Source organism: Hypanus sabinus, chromosome 2 (genome assembly GCF_030144855.1).
Source record: "Hypanus sabinus isolate sHypSab1 chromosome 2, sHypSab1.hap1, whole genome shotgun sequence".
NCBI classification, from domain to species: Eukaryota; Metazoa; Chordata; class Chondrichthyes; order Myliobatiformes; family Dasyatidae; genus Hypanus; species Hypanus sabinus.
In genome coordinates this window covers 183,433,680-183,456,330 of record NC_082707.1, presented here as the reverse complement: position 1 = coordinate 183,456,330, position 22,651 = coordinate 183,433,680, and the positions used below count along the sequence as shown (strand labels likewise).

The 22,651-nt window shown below is 43.6% G+C and overlaps 1 protein-coding gene across 2 annotated transcripts in view; it reads right to left on the bottom strand.

The window, feature by feature from the left end:
- ccdc88c (coiled-coil domain containing 88C) overlaps positions 1-22,651 on the bottom strand; it is a 230,042-nt gene that overhangs the window by 92,980 nt on the left and 114,411 nt on the right. For both annotated transcript variants that reach the window (XM_059960992.1, XM_059960988.1), the window contains exons 8-11: positions 21,320-21,507; positions 18,037-18,118; positions 14,661-14,819; positions 2,264-2,410 (exon numbers count right to left, since the gene is read on the bottom strand). In XM_059960992.1, the coding sequence (XP_059816975.1) occupies positions 2,264-2,410; positions 14,661-14,819; positions 18,037-18,118; positions 21,320-21,507 (576 nt within the window). The remainder of the gene's footprint in view (positions 1-2,263; positions 2,411-14,660; positions 14,820-18,036; positions 18,119-21,319; positions 21,508-22,651) is intronic.

Below are 22,651 nucleotides of genomic sequence, written 5' to 3'. Positions count from 1 at the left end.
ACGCGCTGATGGTGTACCTGGTAGGGCTCTGAGAACCTCTACCAACTAACTAGCAGGAGTCTTCAAGGACAGCGTCAATCTCTCACTGCTACAGTCAGAGAATCCCACCTGGTTCAAAAGGGCGACAATCATACCAGTGCCCAAGAAGAGCAGGGTGAACTGCCTCAATGACTATCGCCCAGTGGCACTCACATCTACTGTGATGAAGTACATTAAGAGGTTCGTTAGAGCGAAAATCATCACCTGCCTAAGCAGAGACCTGGACTCACTGCAATTTGCCCATCACCATAATAGGTCTACAATGGAAGTAATCTCATTGGCTTACCACTTGCTCCTTGGATCACTGGGACAATAGTAATACTTGCATCCAGCTGCTGTTTATGGATTACAACTCAGTGTTCAACACAATTCTAATCAACAAGCTCCAAAGCCTGGGCCTCTGTACCTCCCTCTACAACTGGATCCTCACTGGAACACCACAGTCTGCGTGGACTGGAAATAACTCTGCACTGACAATCAACACATGCACCTCCAAGGATGTATGCTCAGGTCACAGATCTACTTTCTCCACACCCACGACTGTGTGGTTAGGCACAGCTCAAACACCATCTATAAACTTGCTGACAACACAACTGGTTGGGTGGATCACAGGATGGATCAGCTGGTTGAGTGGTGTCATAGCAACAACCTTGCACTCAACGTCAGTAAGACCAAGGAACTGATTGTGAACTTCAGGAAGGGGAAGTCGAGGGAGCACGCACCAGTTGTCGTCGAGGACAGACAAGGTAAAACCTGCAGATGCTGGAAATCCAAGCAACACACACTAAATGCTGGAGGAGGTCAGCAGGCCAGACAGCATCTATGGACAATGAGTATCGTCGACATTTTGGGCCAAGACCCTTCTTCAGTCCTCATCGAGGGATCAGCAGTAGGAAGTTCCTGAGGTGTCAAAATCTGTGAAGATCTATCCTGGGCCCAACATACTGGTTCAATCACAAAGAAGGCACAACAGTGGCTATACTTCAGTAGGAATTCGAGGAAAATTGGTATGTTACCAAAGACTTGTGCGAATTTCAGCGGATATACCAGGGAGAGCATTCTAACTAGTTGCATCACTGTCTCATATGGAGAGGATCAGAAAAGACTGCAGAAAGTTTATAAACTCAGCCAGCTTCATCATGGGGACTAATCTCCCCAGCATCCAGGAAATCTTCAAAAGGCAATGCCTCAAAAAAAGGTGACATTCATCACTGAGGAACCCAATCACCCTGTACATGCCTTCTTCTCATTGCCACCATCAAGGAACAGGTCAAGAGCCTGAAGACACACACTCATTGATTTGGGAATGAGTTCTTCCATTGCTCCATATGATTTCTGAATGGATAGTGAACCCATGAACACTACCTCACTATTTTCTTTCTTTTGTTGCACTATTTTATAGCAATTTTGTAATTGGTAGTTTTTATTATTGCAATATGCTGCTGCTGTTAAACAAATATCACAACACATGCCAGTGATATTAAACCTGATTCCGATTCTGACTCTTAGGTAGGCACATGAATGAAGGAAATATGAAAGGCAATGTAAAACATCAGCACAACATATATGGGCTGTTCTCTGTTCCAAATACCCCATGAAATGGGCCATCAAGATCCGTGATGGTCCTCGGGGTGGGTGTATCTCCTGCCAACATGTACAACTTGAAAGCTTTTGAAATCTCTGCACGTCCACTGGGAGGTCAGCGCCCAGTGTTTGCAGGCCCGAGGTTGAAGGCTAGAGGCCTATCCTGGGGTTGAGGGACTGTGTATGTCCATAGTTGTGAAGGGAGAAACGCGGTTTGTTTTTGCTGCATGCCATGTTCTGTGCTGTTTTGCCAAGCACTCTGTGCAGGCCATGTTGGTGCAGGAATGTGAGGCTGCCTCAGCACATCCTCACGTTGTTGGCTGTTAACACGAGTGGCACTTAAACTATATGTGCTGATGTACACTTGATAAATATACTTGAATTATGTAAAAAAAACAGCTGGAAAAAAGACATGAAAATGATATTACAACTGTGGTAAAATGCAACACTCACCGCATGAGAAAGCTTACACAACACACTAAAAGATCTTCAAACACATTAATTTTTCATGACTTATTATTTGTTTTGCACTCTGAACAAAGGTGTAATTATAATCTCAACACCATCTTGGCCTTTTGCCCCAGTTCAATGCAGTGGGTGCTCTCTTCAAGCTGAGTACACAGTGAGAAGCAAAACTCACCATCTCCAGGTCCTGCAGTTTGGACTTGAGCTGCAGGTTCTCCTTCTCCAGATCATGCAGCTTATCACAACGAGCCCGCGCTATAATAAGCTGCTCCTCCAGCATGGTCTTTGTCTCGATTAAGACCATGTTGTCCTCACGCAGTTCCTGCAACAAGAGAAGTTCCAGTTAGGCCCCCTTGTATGTTCAATACCCAAACCCTTCCCTCTATTGTTGAATAGGTTTAGAGCTGGGATTCCCAACCTTTCTTATACTGTGGGTCTCCACCATTAATTGAACCCCAGGTTGGGAACCCCTGGCTTAGAGAAGTAGAACCGGTTCAAATAGAAACCTTGGGCCCCGAGGGCCTGTTTCCGTGCTGTAGCTGTCTAGGTCTCACGGTCATACATGCTGGATTAGGGAGTAGAAGTGTCATTTTTCCTGTTGTTTAACTTTCCTATGGTTATTTATAATTTATATATAAACACCTGTATGTATAATTATTCAGTGAATTTTCTCATAATTGTATGTTGCTGTATTTTCCAGAAGCTTCTCAGGTTTCTGCAGCAGGTGTCACACCACTTTAATGTATCAATGGAATGTGTTTCATCTCTAATTTGAGAATGAGACAGTCACAACATATTTGTCTCCTTCTTTGTTCTTGTGTCACTAACAGTGCCTATAAAAAGTATTCACCGGGCTCAGAAAGTTTCGTGTTTTATTGTTTTACAACGTTGAAACAAAGTGGATCTAAATTGACTTTTTGATACTGATCAACAGAAAAACTCTTTTGTGTCAAAGTGAAAACAAATCTCTACAAAGCGATCTAAACTGATTACAAATATAAAGAACAAAATAATTGAAGGCAGGGATAGTGGGTTTTTGATGATGTGTGGTGTTTGGCTTATGCCAAACATAGCTTTTAGTCTGATGGCCAGAAAGCTCAATTTTGGTTTCAACAGACTATGGAAACTTCTTCCAGCTGACTTCAGAGTCTCCCACATGCCTTCTGGCAAACTCTAGCCAAGATTTTATGAGAGTTTTTTTCCTCCAGCAGTGATTTTCTCTTTGTCACTCTCACATTAAGCTGTAACTGGTGAAGCACCCGGGCAACAGTTGTTATATGCACAGTCTCTCTCATCTCAGCCACTGAAGCTTTCAACTCCTCCAGAGTTGTCATAGGTCTCTTGGTGACCTCCCTCACTAGTCCCCTTCTTGCACGGTCACTCAGTTTTTGAGGATGGCCCGCTGTAGGCAGATTTCCAGCTGTGCCATATTCTTCCCATTTCTTGATGATTGACTTAACTGTACTCCAAGGGATATTCAGTGACTTGGAAATTATCTTGTATCCATCTCCTGGCCTGTGCTTTTCAATAATCTTTTCACGGAGTTGCTTGGAGAGTCCTTTTGTTTTCACGGTGTAGTTTTTGTCAGGATACTGACTCACCAGCAGTTGGACCTTCCAGGTACAGGCGTATTTTTACTACAATCATCTGAAGCACCTTGACTGCACACAGGTCTCTGAAAACAGACTTCCACTTAACTAATTATGTGATTTCTAAAACCAATCGGCTGCACCAGTGATGATTTGGTGTGTCATATTAAAGGGTGGCGAATACTTTTGTGTTTAATAATTGTAATACATTTAGACCAATTTGTAGAAATTTGTTTTCACTTTGATACAAGAGTCTTTTTCTGTTGCTCAGTATCAAAAGAGCCAAATTAAATCCACTGTGACTCAATGTCATAAAACAGTAAAACATGAAATCTTCCGGGGTGGGGGGGGGAGTGAATACTTTTTATAGGCACTGTAACTGCTAATTAACCATCAGGTTTTATGACTTATTCTTGACTTCCAAAAAACCTCTGGATCAATATCACCAAATCCAATACATACTCAGTGACCCCCTTGTTTGGAACACCTTGTTAATGCAAATAACTAATCAGCCAATCATATGGCAGCAACTCGATGCATAAAAGCATGCAGACATGGTCAAGAGGTTCATTTGTTATACAGAACAAACTGCAGAATGGGGTAGAAATGTGATCTAAGTGACTTCAACTACGGAATGGTTTTTGGTGCCCGATGGGATGATTTGAGTATCTCAGAAACTGCTGATTTTCTGGGATTTTCACACACAATAGTCTCCGGAGTTTACAGGAAAATGAAAAGATACCGAGTAAGTGGACATTCTGTGAGTGAAAATGCCTTGTTAATAAGAGAGGTCAGAGGAGAATGCCCAGACTGTTTCAAGTTGATAGGAAGTTGACAGTAACTCAAATAACCATGCTTTACGAGCGTGATGTGCAGAAGAGCATCTTTGAATGTATAATATGTTGAACCCTAAAGTGAATGGGCTACATCAGCAGAAGACCAGACTAGGTTCCACTCCTGTATCTAATAAACTGGCTACCGAGTGTATCCAGACTTAGAAATATATTTTCATTCAAACCATCTGTCTGAGGATTCTCTGAGCAATCTCATCAAACTCATTTCCCACTCGTGTCTGAAATCTATTTCTCCCTCTCATACCCACACACAGACTCTTGCTCATTGACACCCCAGTGAATCTCCTACCACCCACTGACACAACAGACAATTAACCCATCAACGTGGGAGGAAACTGGGCAACACTTGGCTGAAATGCATGTGGTGGCAGAGCAGACAGACAACTCCACGTCATCAGCACCAGAGACCAGCGTTCAGTCCAAGTCTCTGAAGCTGGGCCACTGTGTTCCCTTCCAGTTATTGATCTATAAATACTAGACTCTAAAACAGTAATTTCCTCCAGGCTGATCAACACATTAACCCTCCCCAAGAGTCCCCACCACCACTACATCCACATCAGCCACTCATCTCCATGGCCCCTCAGCACCCTTCACCCCCACATCCACTGCTACTTCTAGTCCACACCTCATACCTACTCACAAACAAGAGACAATCTACAGATGATGGAAATCCAAGCAACACACACAAAATGCTGGAGGAACCCAGCAGGCCAGGCAGCATCTATGGAAAAGAGTACAGTCGACGTTTTGGGTTGAGACCCTTCGACAGGACTGGAGGAGGGTCTCCGCCCAAAATGGTGACTGTACTTTTTTCTACTCTACAGTTTTACCATGTTTTCATCTGCCCTGCTGCTACGTATAGGAGCTCCTCTTGCCGAGAGACATTTTGTCACTTTATCATTTCCTGTCAGTCACCTTGTGTTCAGATACTCCTGTACCCAGTGTCAGTTTATGTAAATACTATCAGTCTATATAAACTAACCCCATGTATATAAGGCCACACTCAAACGGTCACTTCTAAATGTGTGGGGCTGAAGTAAGAAGCTGGGAAAGAAGGAATCTGACAGGAGAGTGGACCATGGGAGAAAGGGAAAGAGAGGCATCAGGGTGAGGTGATCAGCAGGTGAAGAGAAGAGGTAAGGGGGAGGTGAAAATGGGGAATAGAAAAGGGAAGGGGGAACTGGAAAATTACCAAGAGTTGGAGAAATCACTGCTCCTGCCATCAGATCAAAGGCTAGCCCGACAGAATATGCTTTTCCAACCTGAGACCGGCCTCATCACGGTAGTAGAGGACGCCATAGACCAACAGGTCGGAAGGGGAACGGCAATTGGCCGACAGAAATCCTGCATTTTGTGGATGGGTCGAAAGTGCTTGACAACGCGGTCCCTCAGTCTACATCGGGTCTCATCATTGTAGAGGAGACTGCACCAGCACCAATGGATACAATAGACAACCCCAAACGATTCACAGGAGAAGTGTTGCCTCACCTGGAAGGACTTTTTAAGGCCCTGAATGGAGTGGAAGGAGGTGAATAGGCAGGTGCAGAACTTCTTCCAATTGTAGGGTTAAGTGTCAGGAAGGAGATTATTGGGAAGGGTCAAGTGGACAAGTGAGTCATGACAGGAGCAATCCCTTGGGAAAGTGGAGAGTGGAGTTGAGGCAAAGGTGCGTTTGGTGGGACGATCCCATTGAAGAAGGCGGAAGCTGCAGAGAATTGTGTGCTGAATGTGGAGGCTCACGGGTGATAGGTGAGGGCAAGAGGAACTCCATCTCTGTTAAGGGATGAGGGTGGATGTCTGGGAAATTGAGGTGATGTGGGTGAGGGCAGCATCAGTGGTGGGAAAGGGATGTCCTGACGAGGAAAGCCTCATCCTGGAAACAGATGCGGTGGAGACAAAGAACTGAGAAAAAGGGAAGAGGTATAGTCAAGGTAGCTGTGTGAGTCAGTCGGGTTATAAAAGATATCAGTAGACAGCTTGTCGCCAGAGGTAGAGACAGTGAGATTGAGAAAAAGCAGAAGGTGTCAAAAATGGACCAAGTGAATTTAAGGTCAGGGTGCAAGTTAATGAACGTGATGAGCTCAGCATAATGAAAGACAGGAAGTAGCACCAATCCAGTCAGAAAGAGTTAGGGAGCATAACTGGTGTAGGCTTGGAGCATGGACTGTTCCACATAGCCAACAAAAAGGCACGCATAGCTGGGGCTACGTGGATACCCAGCCACACTGTGCTTGGAGAAAGCTTGGAGCTGTAAGAGAAATAGTTCAGTGTGAGGACCAGTTGTGCTGGATGGAGCTGGGTGGTGTTGTTGGGCAACTGGGTGTGTCTGCTGTTGAAAAAAAAGCGAAGAACTTCACAGCTTTCTTGATGGGAGATAGAATTGTTTAGGAACTTATAGCATAAATGTATAGTGAACAGGGGAATTTCTTTACCCAGAGGGTGGTGGATCTGTGGAATTAATTGCCACATATGTCTGTGGAGGCCAAGACATTGGGTATATTTGAAGCGGAAATTAATAGGTTCTTGATTCGTAAAGGTGTCGAAGGTTAAGGGGAGATAGCAGGAAAATAAGGTGAGTGCGATTATAAATTAGCCATTATCGAATGGCAGAGCAGCTTGATGAGCTGAATGGCATAGTTCTGCTATGATTTATGGTCTTATCTTGCAAAGTTGGTGTTTTCAACTTCCCGCTGGGCTACCCGATGTTTATCACCTTTCCATGGGTTTCAAAGGTCTCCACAGCCGCCCATCAAACCTCTGACACCTAGCAGTTCAAACCAAACCCTACCCAGCTAAGGAGCAAAAGTCACTAATAAACTCTGTAATCAAAGAAAGCTTCATTATGTAACTAATAAAGAGAAGCTGTACAAACACAGCTTTATCCAAGGAGATAGGAATAGAGAGAGGTACTATTTGTGCTCTTGTGAAGTTGGGTCAACTAGTCTGGTCTTTATGCTATGCTTTTTATGTTAAAGACATACATTCGTACACAGCTTTTACGTTCTATTGTGTCCGACCATCCATAAAGGCAGACAGCTAACTACTTACTTAACTTGGCTCTGAGCCAGTTGATAACAATGTAGCGTCCACACAATAAAGCTGGGAACACCTCAGGCACAAAATTTCCACATCTGTTGATGTTACAATTATGAAAACAAGAACCCATAAAGAGCGTTGGCAAGGATTCAGCCCTCCACCTTAGAGCTGGAAGAACTCACAACTCTACTGTTAATCCACCAGAGACCCCATAACACACTGTTTATCCACCAGAGACTCCATTACCTCACTGTTTAACCATCAGAAACCACATAACCTCACCGTTTAACCACTAGAGACTCCACAGTCACACTGTTTAATAATCAGAGACCCCACAAACAGTTAAAATAGTTGTATACGAGTGAGCCTCGCAAAATTATTCAGTCTACCCCAACCAGAAGACTGAATGAACCACTAGAACCACAATCTGCTGAGGGCCAGGTATGATCTCCAGAAAGCCATCATAGGTGAGGTGGCAAGTCTGGCCTAAACTTGAACCAACAAGAGGAAGCTGGGCAGTTGCGGCAGGGCCTAAAAGCTATCACCACTTATAACTTAAAATCAAGTGACATGGACAACAACAGGGCTTTTTGCTTCCAAGTGAGCTCCAGGCCTCCTTTGCTTGCTCTGAGCATCAAAACGTGAAGGAACCATCACGAACTGCCACAGCCCGCAGTGATCCTGTAACTTCAGTCCCTGAGGCCATGTGAGCAGCCCTCAGGAGGGTGAACCCACAAAAAGCATCCAGCCGAGATGGGGTACCTGGCCAAGTACTGAAAACCTGTGTTGATCAGCTGGCTGGAGTGTTCACTGAGATCTTTAACCTCTTGCTTTGGCAGTCTGAGGAACCCCCCCCCCCCCGCTTCAAACAGGCTTCAATTATACTGGGGCCGAAGAAGAACGTGGTACCCTGCCTCAATGACCACTATCCAGTAGCACTTACATCTACACAGATAAGTGTTTTGACGAATTTGATGATGAACCATATCAACTCCTGCCTGAGAACCAACTTGGATCAACTCCAATTTGCCTACCAGCGTAACAGGTCCACTGCAGGTACGGTCCCATCTCATTGGCTCTTCACAAACAAAATATGCGCACATCAGGATGCTCTTCATTGACTCCAGCTCAGCATTTAACACTATCATCCCCTCAAAACTAACAAGTAAGCTTCAATGGCTACTATATCTCCTTGATCCTCGATTTCCTCATTTACAGACCCCAGTCAGTTCAGACTGGCAACATCTCCTCCACAATCTCCATCAGCACAGTTTCACCTCATGTTTGTGTACTTAGCCCCCGCTCTACAATTATGACTGTGTGGCGAAGCACAGCTCCGATGCCATATTCCAAGTTTGCTGATGACCCCACAGTCGTTGGCTGAATCAACAATGGTGACGAATCAGCATATAGGAGGGAGCCTGAAAACCATGGCTGAGTGGTGCCAATAACAACCACCTCTCTCAACGTCAGCAAGACCAAGGAGCTGATTATTGACTTCAGGAAGAGGAAACCAGAAGTCCACATGACAGTCCTCAATGGAGTATCAGAGGTGGAGAGGGTCAGCAACTTTAAATTCCTCAGAATTTTGGAGGGCCTCTCTTGGGCAGAGCGTATGTACAATTAGGAAGAAAGAATGGCCGAGCCTTTACCTCCTTACAAGTTTATGAAGATTTGGCATGATGTCCAAAACTTTGACAAACTTCTATAGATGTGTAGTAGAGAGTATATTGACTGGCTGCATCACATGGAAAGACCAACGCCTGTGAACATAAAATCTACAAAAGTGGTGGATACAGCACGGTCCATCGTGGGTAAAGTCCTCCCCACCATTGAGCAGATCTACACGAAGAGCTGCCGCAGGAGAGCAGCATCCATCATCCAGGACATGCTCCCTTCTCACTGCTGCCATCAGGAAGAAGGTACAGGCGCCTCAGGACTCACACCACCAGGTTCAGGAATAGTTATTACCCCTCACCCATCAGGCTAATGAACCAGAGGGGATAACACCTGCCCCATCATTAAAATGTTCCCACAACCTATGGTCTCACATTCAAGGACTCTTCATCTCACATTCACAATATTTATTGCTTATTTATTTGTTTATTTTTGTATTAGCATTTGTTGTCCTTTGCACATTGGTTGAACACTCAAGTTGGAGCACTTTCATTGATTCTATTATGGTTATTATTCTATTAAGCCTGCAAGAAAATGAATCTCAGAGTTTTATATGGTGACATACATATACTTTGAACAAACCCACTGTTTGATCACTAGAGGCCCTATAACCTCACTGCTTAAACACCAGAGACCCCATAACCTCACTGCTTAAACACCAGAGACCCCATAACCTCACTGTTTGATCACCAGAGACCCCATAACCTCACTGTTTAAACACCAGAGACCCCATAACCTCACTGTTTGATCACCAGAGACCCCATAACCTCACTGTTTGATCACCAGAGACCCCATAACCTCACAGTTTGATCACCAGAGACCCCATAACCTCACTGTTTAAACACCAGAGACCCCATAACCTCACTGTTTAAACACCAGAGACCCCATAACCTCACTGCTTAAACACCAGAGACCCCATAACCTCACTGTTTAAACACCAGAGACCCCATAACCTCACTGTTTGATCACCAGAGACCCCATAACCTCACTGTTTGATCACCAGAGACCCCATAACCTCACTGTTTAAACACCAGAGACCCCAAAACCTCACTGTTTGATCACCAGAGACCCCATAACCTCACTGTTTGATCACCAGAGACCCCATAACCTCACTGTTTGATCACCAGAGACCCCATAACCTCACTGTTTAAACACCAGAGACCCCATAACCTCACTGCTTAAACACCAGAGACCCCATAACCTCACTGTTTAAACACCAGAGACCCCATAACCTCACTGTTTGATCACCAGAGACCCCATAACCTCACTGTTTGATCACCAGAGACCCCATAACCTCACTGTTTAAACACCAGAGACCCCATAACCTCACTGCTTAAACACCAGAGACCCCATAACCTCACTGTTTAAACACCAGAGACCCCATAACCTCACTGTTTGATCACCAGAGACCCCACAATGCCACTGTTTAACCACATGAAAGCAAGGATATAATGTTCAGGCTTTATAAAGCACTGGTGAGTACTGAGAGTAGTTTTGGGCCCCTTATCTAAGAAAGGATGTGCTGACATTGGAGAGAGTTTAAAGGAGATTTATGAAAATAATCCTGGAAATGAAAGTTATTATATGAAGAGTGTTTAATGACTCATGGAAGAATGATGGGGGAGATCTCATTGAAATCTATCGAATGTTAAAAGGCCCCTCTACAGAGTGGATGTGGAGAGAATGTTTCCTGTGGTGGGAGAGTCTCAGACCAGAGGACACAGCCCTAGAATAGAGGGACGTCATTTTAGAACAGAGTTGAGGAGAAATTTCTTTAGCCAGAGGGTGGTGAATCTGTAGAATTCGGTGCCACAGACAGCTGTGGAAGTCAAATCATTGGGTATAGTTAAGGCAGATGTTGATAAATTCTTGATTAGTCAGGGTATGAAGGGTTACAGGAAGAAGGCAGGAGATTGGGAAATGGACCAGCCATGAAGTAATGGCAGAGCAGAGTCAATGGGCCAAATGGCCTAATTCTGCTCCTATTGGCTATGGTCTTATGACCTCACTATTTAACGACCAGAGGTTCCATAGTCACATTGCTTAATCACCAGAGAGAACACAATCCCACTGTCTGATCACCGGAGACCCCATAAACTCATGGCTTTCTCACCGCATAACCCACGGTTTCACTGTTTAACCATTTAGCGACCCCATAACCTCACTGATTAACCACCAGAGACCCCACAATACCATTATTTAATAAACAGTGTCCATGCAATCGTCCATCTCATCACTGGAAATCCCACAATCACAACCACACTCAAAGTGCTGGAGGAACTCAGTATACCAGGCATGGAGAGGAGTAAAGAGTCAAAGGTTCATTTATTATCAAAGTGTACAACTCTGAAATACTTCTCTGATGTTTCAGGCCACGACCCTTCATCAGGCCCCAAACAGTGACTGTTTATTTCCCTCCATAGATTCTGCCCTACTTGCTGAGTTCCTCCTGCATTTTGTGTGTGTTCTTCAAGATGCATCTGCAGAATCCCTTGTGCTTGTGAACACAACCTCACTGCATTGACTGTGCACCCACATTGCCAACACAGTGCCCCAGTGTTGGACATCTTGTCTTCACTGACCCAAGTTGGCAAGATCACTGAACATCACGTCATCAAACTAATGCCATGCGCTTCTCTGAGCTTGGCTGTGCCATCCTCACACTCCAGTCTGTTGATCTCTTTTGGGGGCTTCTATTTTTACATTTTAGCTCTCTGTTCCCTCAAATTAAATATAATGTGAATTTACCTCCAAAAGGTCCTAATTTACCCCCTTGTTTGATACAGTGCTCGTGTGGGTGTCTGTTTCTCTCTGTGTCTGAGTGTCCTCTTCCTATTATGGTTTGCATTCTAATAAAGCCTATAAATCAGAACATTTTATTTCTGTATGTATTATTAAGGATTCAGTTCTCTTTCCATGGAAAAAGCTGATACACATATATGGGAAGATGCTGTCCAGATATATAACAGTGAATGCACTAGAAAAATAATCCAGAGTACAAACAGGATACAAAGGTCCTGGTAAATCAGTTAGAAAGGTCCTGCTCATGAACTTATCAACATAACTGTGTACGTTTTGGCAGGAGTAAGGGGAGGTTTTATTGAACATTAACTGGAGGATACTGGTCCCAAAACAAAATGCACTATGCATGCATATTATCTAACCCACTGTTCACACACATTATCTAACGAGCACAGAGTCTTAGGCACGTGCAAAAAAAATTCTGTAAAGTGAAATGCTTTCAAAAATAGTGGACTGAAAAACTTTAAAGCATCAAAAATATTATAAAGAGCAGCGACCAGTAAAAAAATGTAAAGCACGTCAATATTTGGTGTGACCACTCGTTGCCTTTAAAATTACATCAATTCTTTTAGGTACACCGTTGTGCAGTTCTATAGGAAAATCAGCTGGTAGGTTGTTCCAGGCATCTTGAAGGACTTGCCACAGTGCTTCTGCAGACTCTGGCTGCCTCACTTGCTTCTGTGTCTCCAGATAATCCCAAACAGCATTGATGCCATTGCGATCAGGGCTCTGTGGAGACTATACCATCTTTTACCATATAAATGATCTAGGGTGCCTAAGACTTTTGCACAGTACTGTAATATAACCCACTGTGTATGCATATAGTCTAACTAACCACTGCACAGGATCAGACAGACAGGGTACACTGACTGCAATTAAGCGTACTTGCGACGACTGAAATTTGCAACGTAATGTAATCCCCTGGTTCATATTTGTTACTGTTATCTGCGTGTTTTTCATTTTGTGCTGTTCTGGGAGTGCAGCCTGTGTTCTGCTAATGTTTGGGTTACAGTTGAAGATAAGGGAGAGGAGGAATGTGTGACATCCGATTAGGATGGTCAGATTTAGGGGGGTTTCTCTGGTAAAGGGGCACTAAAGTTGGGCTTGGGGCTTTTGTTGGAGAGGAGATGAAGAGAGACGACACTGGGGAGAACCAGTTGTAGCATGCCATCCGGTGGTAGACCTGTTTGTTCGAGATGGATTGTGAACAACATTCGGGAAGTGTCCTGACGAAGGGTCTCGGCCCGAAAGGTCGACAGCGCTTTTCCTTATAGATGCTGCCTGGCCTGCTGTGTTCTGCCGGCATTTTGTGTGTGTTATTCAGAAACTGGTGTGTGCTTTCACGTTGACCGAGGGCCCAGTGCGTGAGCGACAGAGAAGTTCAAGATGAGCTCCAACTTGTGCACCTTTAACTGTTTAGTTAGAATGGGCCCTTTTATTTTTGTTATTCTTTACTAACCCTTTGGTTGAGATTCATAAATATAATTCCTTTAATCGTATGCAGTGTACTGTTTATTTTTTCATAAACAGTATCCACACAAACTAGGGTTTGGGGTGGGATCGAGAGCACCTCAAACTCACAAGTTTGTCTTCCCTAGACTTACACAGCCAAGGAAACCGGGGGTTTCAACAGAAAAGTACGGAACAGCAACACATTGTCTGTACTGACTATTATGGCAAATTAAACTAAACCTATCTGCCTTGACATAGTCCATTTCCCTCCATTCCCTTATGGTCCATGTGTCAGTCTAAATGCCCCTTAATCACCATGACCAAGTTCCACTTCCATTTCACTCCTAGCAGCAGGTTCCAGGCACCTTCCACTTTCTGTGCAGAGAAAACTTACTGCAGATAAATGCAAGTTTATTTCTCTACTTAAATGCATTGTACAGAAGCTAGCTAGACAAGTCAAAGGATGCCTACAAGATCAAACCTCTCACTCAAGTCCTGTCAAATTTATTGTCATGTGCACAAAGACAAAATAAATGTATTATCAAAGTACTTACGTTACCATATACTACTTGGAGATTCATTTTCTTCCAGGCATTTACAGAAAAACAAATACAATAGAATTTACAAAAACTGTACATAGACAAAGACCAACAATGTGCAAAAGAAGAAAACCTGTGCAAATAAAAACATTGAGAACATGAGTTGTAAAGGGTCCTTGAACGCGAGTCTCTCAGTCACGGAATCGGTTCAGAGTTGTGCTGAGGTACAGGTGCAATGAGGAACTTACTTACAGCACTATCACCGGCATGTAAACACAGACACCACACAGAATATAAATCCTACCACACAGTGAAAAGATAAAAGATAAAAGAAGCAAAAACAAGACCTCAGTGCATAAAACAAGGACACAATCAGATACAAGTCCATCGCAATGCAAGAGGAGGTCTGTGGTGTTCTGCTGTGGAAACAGGGTGAGAGCTGTACAGGTCGGTTCAAGAACCCGATGGCTGTGTGAAAGGTGCTGTTCCTAAAGCACCTTCTGTACCACCTGGCCAAAGGTACTAGCGAGGAAAGAGCATGACATGGCATAACTAACAGGATGATAACTCACATCCTTTTTGTCTGGGAATGTTAGGAATAAATTAAAAGGGAAAAGCCTTACTTCCATTCTGGCCTTGTAGAAATCCACGTCATGTAGCCTCTCTCTGCACCGTATCAGTTCGTTCTCCAGTCTGTCTACTCGATTCGCTTTCTCACGCAGAGAGTCGACCTCGTCCTGATATGCTCTCACCGAGCGCGCATCTGTGGTCAGCTGCATGTTCTGAGAAGGAATGGAGTTAAACCTTTAATTTTATCTCCTTCACCCCACTACCAGGCTGTGCAAAATTAAACTGGTAAATTGGTTTATTATTGTCACATGTACTCAAATATAGGGAAAAATTTACCTCACGTGCTCTCCATTTAGAACATGGCTTTTCAGATTTAGAGATGCAGCACGGAATAGGGCCTTCCTGCCCTGTGGACCACACTGCCCAGCAACACCTAACAAGCCCGATTTAACCCTAACCTAATCACACAACAATTCACAATGACTAATTGTCTTTGGCCTGTGAGAACCGGGAGAAAACTCACACATAATGTATTGAGGTAGTTAGACAAAAAGCAATAACAGAATGCAGAATGAAGTGTTACAGTGACAGAGAGCATGCACTGCAGACAGGCAATAAGGTGCAAGGTCATAACAAGGGAGACTGTGAGCTCAAGGGTCCATCTTATCAAACTAGGGAACCACTCAACAGACATTACAGATAGAAGCTGTCCTTGAGCCTGGCATACGTGCTTTCAGGCTCTTGTATCTTCTGTCCAGTGGGGAGGGGGGAAGAGAAAGAATGCCCAGGGTGGGTGAGATTGTTTATTACTGAGGCAGTATATCAAAGGTCAAGTGAGAATGAGAACTGAAGCAAGTATTAGCCAGAACAAAAAGAATGAAGAGGATGGTGAGCTTAAAGGCTGATAAATCCCAAGAACCCAATGATGCATGAGGTGTTGTGGGGGGTGGGGTGCTTCAGAGATGGTGGATGCTCTGGTTAACATCTGATGTTACCATCAATTGGAATTTCAGCAGATCATGCTGTACGATGGAGCAGACTCCGAGGATTATGTGGACTACCTCTGCTCCTGGTTCTTAAATCCAGTTTTCTGATAACCTAGCAACATCATCTCATTTCCAAAAACCTACTGAATAACTAACTCCTGACTCCTGATTAATGTCTTCTTCAGCCATCACATACCTTGTGTCAGCCTACATCTCAGAGGGCCAAGTCAAAGTCAAAGAGTTTGAGTCAAGATCTCCAGAGACCATTGAAAATGAAGGCCAGACCTCCAATGTGGAGGGAGCTCAGCATCATTAAGAGTACTATCTTTCACAGCTGTTAAAAACTGAAGCCACATTTGGATGTCAAAGCCAATGGCCACTTTTCTGGGGACAGTTAGGGAAGTTCTAGCCAGTGACTTTAAGCTCATATTCGTAGTGCAACCAACTACCACAGATCAGCCTCTCACTATGAAATTATGGCTGATGGGATGAGACCATGCCCTGTGAAACAACATTTCAGAAAATACTTCAGCAGATGGGAAGGCTTTGGGGTGGCCCAAATCCACTAAAGGTGTACAGAATTGGGAGATTTCTTTGAGATACCCTACTCTTAGCACCATTACACCACCAGTGACTGGGGTTCAATTTCCACTGTTGTCTGTAAGGAGTTTTACATTCTCCCTGTAACCACAAGGTTCCTGTTGGGTGCTGTGGATGGACATAGGGGGGTTAGTAGATTAATTGGTCACATGGGTGTAATCAGGCAATGTGGGCTCATTGGGCTGGAAGGGTCTGTTACCGTGCTGTCTCTAAATCGAAAGCTAATTCGGAGCAGAGAAAATAACCAAATTGGTTTACGCTGGCATCTAAACCCAATGGCCACATTATTAAGTACACGGTTGTGGAGCCCACTGTGGTCTTCTGTTGCTGTGGTCCATCCACTTCAAGTGTCGAAGCGTTGTGCTTTCAGACACGCTCTTCTGCACACCAGTATTGCAATTTGTTGTTACTTGAGTTAACGTCCCCTTCCTGCCAACTTGAACCAGTCTGGCCAGTCTCCTACGAACTTTCTCATGAACAAGGCATTTTTGCCCATGGAACTGCCACTGACTGACTGTTCACATCATTCTCTTTAAACTCTATACAGTGACCACAGTGGGCTCCACAACTGTGTACTTAATAATGTGGCCACTGGGTTTAGATGCCAGCGTAAACCAATTTGGTTTTTGCCCATGGAACTGCCACTGACTGACTGTTCACATCATTCTCTTTAAACTCTATACAGACTGTTGTGCATAAAAATCCCAGGAGATCAACGGTTCCTGAGATACTCAAACTACCATCAGGCACCAACAATCATTCCACAGCCAAAGTCACTTAGATCACTTCCCTACCCCATTCTGATGTTTGGTCCGAACAACTGTACCTCTAGACCATGCCTACACGTTTCTATGCACTGGGTTGCTGCCACATGATTGGCTGATTAGATATTGGCATTAATGAGCAGGTATATAGGTGTACCTACTGAGTGTATGCTCCAATGGTATTCCATTGAGAAATCTCTTCTGTGAGAGACCAGGTATGACTGTGACTTTACACTTCATCTGGAAGACTGCAACTCTAATACCAAAGCAATCCAGCATAGCCTAGACTACACTGTATTCTGTTTTCTTTTTACTATCTTGATGACCTTACATTAGGTATGAGCTGTCTGGATGGCATGCACACAAATGATTTTAGGTCCATAAACATAGGAACAGAATTAGGCTATTCAGCCCATCAAGACTTCCCTGCTTACTGTTCCCCTCAACTCCATTCTCCTGCCTTCTCCCCATAACATTTGATGCCCTTAGTAATCATGAACCATCAACCTCCATTTTAAATACACCAAATTACTTACCATCTGCAGAAATGAACTCCACAGACTGACCACTCCCTAGCTAAAGAACTACCGCCTCATCTTCTCTAAAGCAATGTTCTTGTATTCTGAAGCTGTGCCCTCTGGTCCTAAACTCATTCACTATAGGAAACAGCTTCTCCACACCCACTCCATCTAGCCCTTTCAATATTCATCAGGTTTCAGTGAGATCTTGCCCTAAACTTCAGCGAGTACAGATCCAGAGACAAATGCTCCTCCTATCTTGAAACTTTCATTCTTGGGATTATTCTTAAACCTCCTCTGGGCCCTCCCCAAAACCAGTACATTCCTTCTTAGATATGGGGTACCCAAAACTGATCAGCATCCTCCAAGTGTGGTCTGCCCTGTGCCCCATAAAGCCTCAGTGTTATGTCCTTGCTTCCATCTTGGTTCACATGACAATAATAAACCAACAGACTTCTTGTGCTCAAGTCTCTGGAGTGCGACTCAGGCAAGGGAGCATGTCCATTTAAATCGTGGTTAACGACGTGGGCCGAATGCCTTGGGTTGGAGCAGACCCCTTACCTCCTGTCGCAACCTCTGCAGCTCTGCATCAAGTCGTTCCACTTCATTCCTGGAGTCAATGAGCTGTTCAGCTTTTTCTTCCCTAGGGATGTGTTGAGAGAAAAGAAAAGATATTACTAAAAGCCCAAAGGCCTTATGTTCAACAATTTGTTGTGCATTGTTGAAGCACCTCCAGCTTTTCAAAGACAATCTCTTTCAAATCCTTCAACACAGGAAAAACCCATAATAATGAGCACCGTCACAAGAAAGCAGCATGCATCAACAAGGATCCCCGCCACCCACGCTACGCTTTCTTCTCGCTGCTCCCATCAGGTGGGAGGTTCAGCAACGCTGTTACGTTTTGTTGTATTCATGTATGGTTGAATGACAATTTAAACTTGAATTTGAGCTCCCACACCACCAGGTTCAGAAACAGTTATTACCTTTCAACCATCAGGCTCCTGTACTGGTGCAGATAACTTCACTCACCTCCACTCTGAACTGATTTCACAACCTAAAAACTCACTTTCAAGGGCTCTACAAATCATGTTTGATATTATTTATTATTATTATTTTATGTATTTTTTTCTCAGCTCAAGTTGGTAAAAGCTGAGGTATGGGCAATAGCATTCTCATTTCATAATTGCTAGTAACTTTCGGACTATTCTAGTAGTGTTTAGTGTTGAGACTTTCTGGAGATTTACATAAATTTTGCTGTGTAGGTTTAATTGTTTAATGCTATTGTGTAGTGACTTTGGGATGATACCAGTTGTAGATATTACTATCGGGACTATGTATACTCTGCTGATGTTCCATTGTCTTTAAGTTTCCTCTTTTAATTCAGCATCTTTCTTGGGGGGGGGGGGGGGGGGAGTTCACTTATTGATTTCTGCATGCTGTATTTGTTTGGAATGGCTAGATCTCTCAATTAACTTGCTCTTGCTTATTTATACTCTAATATTGTATCTGACCAGTTATTATGAATTGCCCTGTCTGTAATAATGCATCAATTGTAATATAATTTGCAGAACTCTGACTCTAAAACTGGATTAGGCCTGTATGGTGTCTTTTATGAGTTTGTATTTTAAAGCAAGAGTTTGATTATTAAGTATTATTATTTATTTTCTTTTTTTATTTGCACAGTTTCTCTTGCACGTTAGTTGTTGATCTATCTTTGTTTATGTGTAGTTTTTAGTTGATTCTATAATGTTTCTTTCTATCTACTGAAAATGTATCTCAGAGAAGCATATGGTGACATGGTGACATATATGACATATATGTATGTTCTTTGACAATAAATTTACTTTGAACAACACACTTTCGATTTGGCCTGAAGATAATTTATGTTACACTGTGGGCAACAGGGAATAAGCAGGTGTACACTATTCACTCTTCATAATAATGGCTTTAACTGGTGGAACGGGTCTTTCAGTAACTTAGACATTAGTGCAATTGAGGAGAGATTGGAAATCTATCACCTTTCATTTGCAATCCTAAAATTACCAGTAATGCCGCCTTTTCAATTCCTTTTAAGCAGAGTCAACATAAATTCTGCTCCTTCTATGGCACCTCTGCAGTTCCTAACCAATGAGAATGAGGCTTCAGAAATACCTGTAACCCAACACCATTTCCAGTTAACCACCACTCAACCTCTGATTCAATGTCATAATAATCAAGGAGTCGATTTTCACCCTGCTGAAACAAGAACAGCCTCCTGGTGCTGAGCTGCTAAGACTGAAGGATTTATTTGTGAGTTTCAGATTGTGTCTTTACCTAGCACCTTTCACAGCACCACTGCTGTTTTACAGCCATCTACATTCTTCTGAAATGCGGACAGCGTAGGAAACATGACAGATAACTTCCGCATAGAAACATCCCTGATGAAACTCTTTATTTCAGAGATGTTGGTTGGCTGAACATGAAGGACAAGAATGGAAAACTCCCCTGCTCTTTGGAGAGTATTAAGAAGAACCTGAGGGAGAAGCCACAGACTAAGATGGGCTGAACAGCCTGTTTCCATGCCGTGGCGCTCTATGACTCCTTTGAATTGGTACCATCTGCATGGGAGGACAGCTTGGGGTGGGGGGAGGGCTGGGGAAGGTGGAGGTTCACTTTAACTTTTCAAATGAACAACCCAATCTACCGCAGTAAGTTTGCAGATGATACAAAGAAAGGTTGGTGATGTTTTGGATGGTGTAGAAAGTTGTCTGCTACAGTGGAACATTGATAGAAAGCGAGAGTTGGGCTGATAAGTGATGAAGTTCAATCCAGAAAAGTGTGAAATGAGTCACTTTGAAAGGGCCAACTTGAAGGCAGAGTACAAGGTTAATGTAGAATTCTTAGCAATGTGGAAGAACTGAGGGCCCTATGGGGTTCATATCTATAGATCCCTCAAAGTTGTCACACAAGTTGACAAGGTGGTTAAGAAGGCTTATGGTGTGTTGGCCTTCATTAGTTGGGAGATTGAGTTCAAGAGCTCTATGTGATGTTACAACTCTATAATTTAAACTCTGGTTAAGCCACGCTTGGAGTAAGATGTTTATTTTGAATCGACTCATTATAGGAAGGATGTGTAAGTTTTAGAGAGTGTGCAAAGAAGTTTTACTAGGATACTGTCTGGATTAGAGAGCGTGCCTCATCAAGAAAGGTTGAGCGATCTCGGGATTTTCTCTTTGGTGCAAATGAGGATGATGAGTGTGTAAACTGTCATGAGGCATAGAGACAGCCAGTATGAGGACAACCAGAGTCTCTTTCCCAGGGCGGAAATGGCTAATACAAGAGCATATAATTTTAAGGTGATTGGAGGAAAGTATAGGGGCGATGTCGACGCAAGTCTTTTATACAGAGTGTGTGGAGAGCTCTGCTTGGGATGGTGATGAAGGCAGATACATTTGAGACTTTTAAGAGAATTTTAGACAGGCACATGGATGAAAGAAAAATGAAGGACTAAGTGGAAGGATAGGGTTAGATTGATCCTGGAGCAGGTTAAAAGCTCGGACTGAAGGTCCTGTACTGTTCTACCTTCTATGGATGAATTAGCTTTCCATTACAAAGTTGTTTAAAAAGCTGAATATTGATCTCCCAACTCTCACTGCAGGATCTGAGCTCATATCTTATGACTCCAAGGACTGCTGATCAAGTTACAGAACAACCGTGAAAGTCAGGAAACCCTCTAGACCTGACAAAAGGGCTTAGCCCAAAGCACCGACTCTTTATTCCCCTCCACAGATGCTGCCTGACATGCTGAGTTCCTCCAGCACTTTTTGTGCGTTCTATGAGAACGACACGCCAGCGGGTTACTAACAATTCCTGTCTGATCCTCCTGAGCTTTGCCTTGGTGTCCATCAGGTCAACCGCCAGATGCTGCCTCTCCCCCTTGTCGAGCGTCTCACTGGGACTAGACGGATGTTCGGAAATTGAGGTGTTCACAGGGGTTGGAAGCAGCTGCTGCGACTGCAAGTAGTCACGGTCTTGGGTGAGCTCCACAATCATCTGCCAAAAGAGAAAGAAATTAACCGTGTGGATACTTTGTTTGGTCAGGTGAAAGTCCAAAGACCTTTCAGGGGCACATGTCCAGATCAGTAAATATGCAAAGGGCAGGAAAATAAAAGACAATGGAATGTAGTTCTTGAGACTGGAGCAAAAGGCATTTTATAGATCTGGCTTAAAAAGCATCCATAATCAGAATCGGGTTTGTTATTGTTAATATATATTATGTTGAGAAATTTGTTATCAGCAGCAGTACAGTACAATACAAAAATATGTTACAATAAAGATATATATATATGCAAAATAAATTAATGCAAAAAGAGACCAAAAATAGTGAACTTAGTGTTCATGGACCGTACGGAAATCTGATGGCAGAGGGGAAGAAGCTGTTCCTAAAACATTGAGTGTGTCTTCTCTCTGACGGCAGAGAGAAAGAAGCTGTTCCTAAAACATTGAGTGTGTCTTCTCCCTGATGGCAGAGGGGAAGAAGCTGTTTCTTTAATGTTGAGTGTGTTTTCTCTCTGATGGCAGAGGGGAAGAAGCTGTTCCTAAAATATCGAGTGTTGTCTTCTCTCTGATGGCAGTGACGAGAAGGATGAGGGGCCTTCAGGATTGATGCCACCTTCTTCAGGCATCACCTATTGAAGATGCTCTTGATGCTGGAGACTAGTGCCCAATGAGGAAGCTGGCTGAACTTGCAATTTCCTGGAGTTTCCCCCGATCCTATGCAGTGGCCCTTCCATACCAGTCAGTGATGCAACCAGTTAGAATACTCTCCACAGTACACCTGTATAGATTTGCTATTTGGTGACATACTGAATCTCCTCAAACTCCTAATGAAATATAGGCACTGGTGTGCCTTCTTTATAATTGCATCAATATGATTTTATTTTATTTTATTGAGATACCGCGTGGATTAGGCCTTTCTGGCCCTTTGAGCCACGCCGCCCAGCAATTCCCCGATTTAACACTAGGCCCATGATCAATCGTCTGAGATGTTGACATCCAGGAACTTTCAGCTGCTTACCCCTTCCATTACAGATCGTTTGATGAGGACTGAACGGTGTTCCTTCAACTTCTGCTTCCTGAAGTCCACAGTCTACTGACGCAGACCGGGAGACCGTTTTGCTAAATACTTACACTCTGT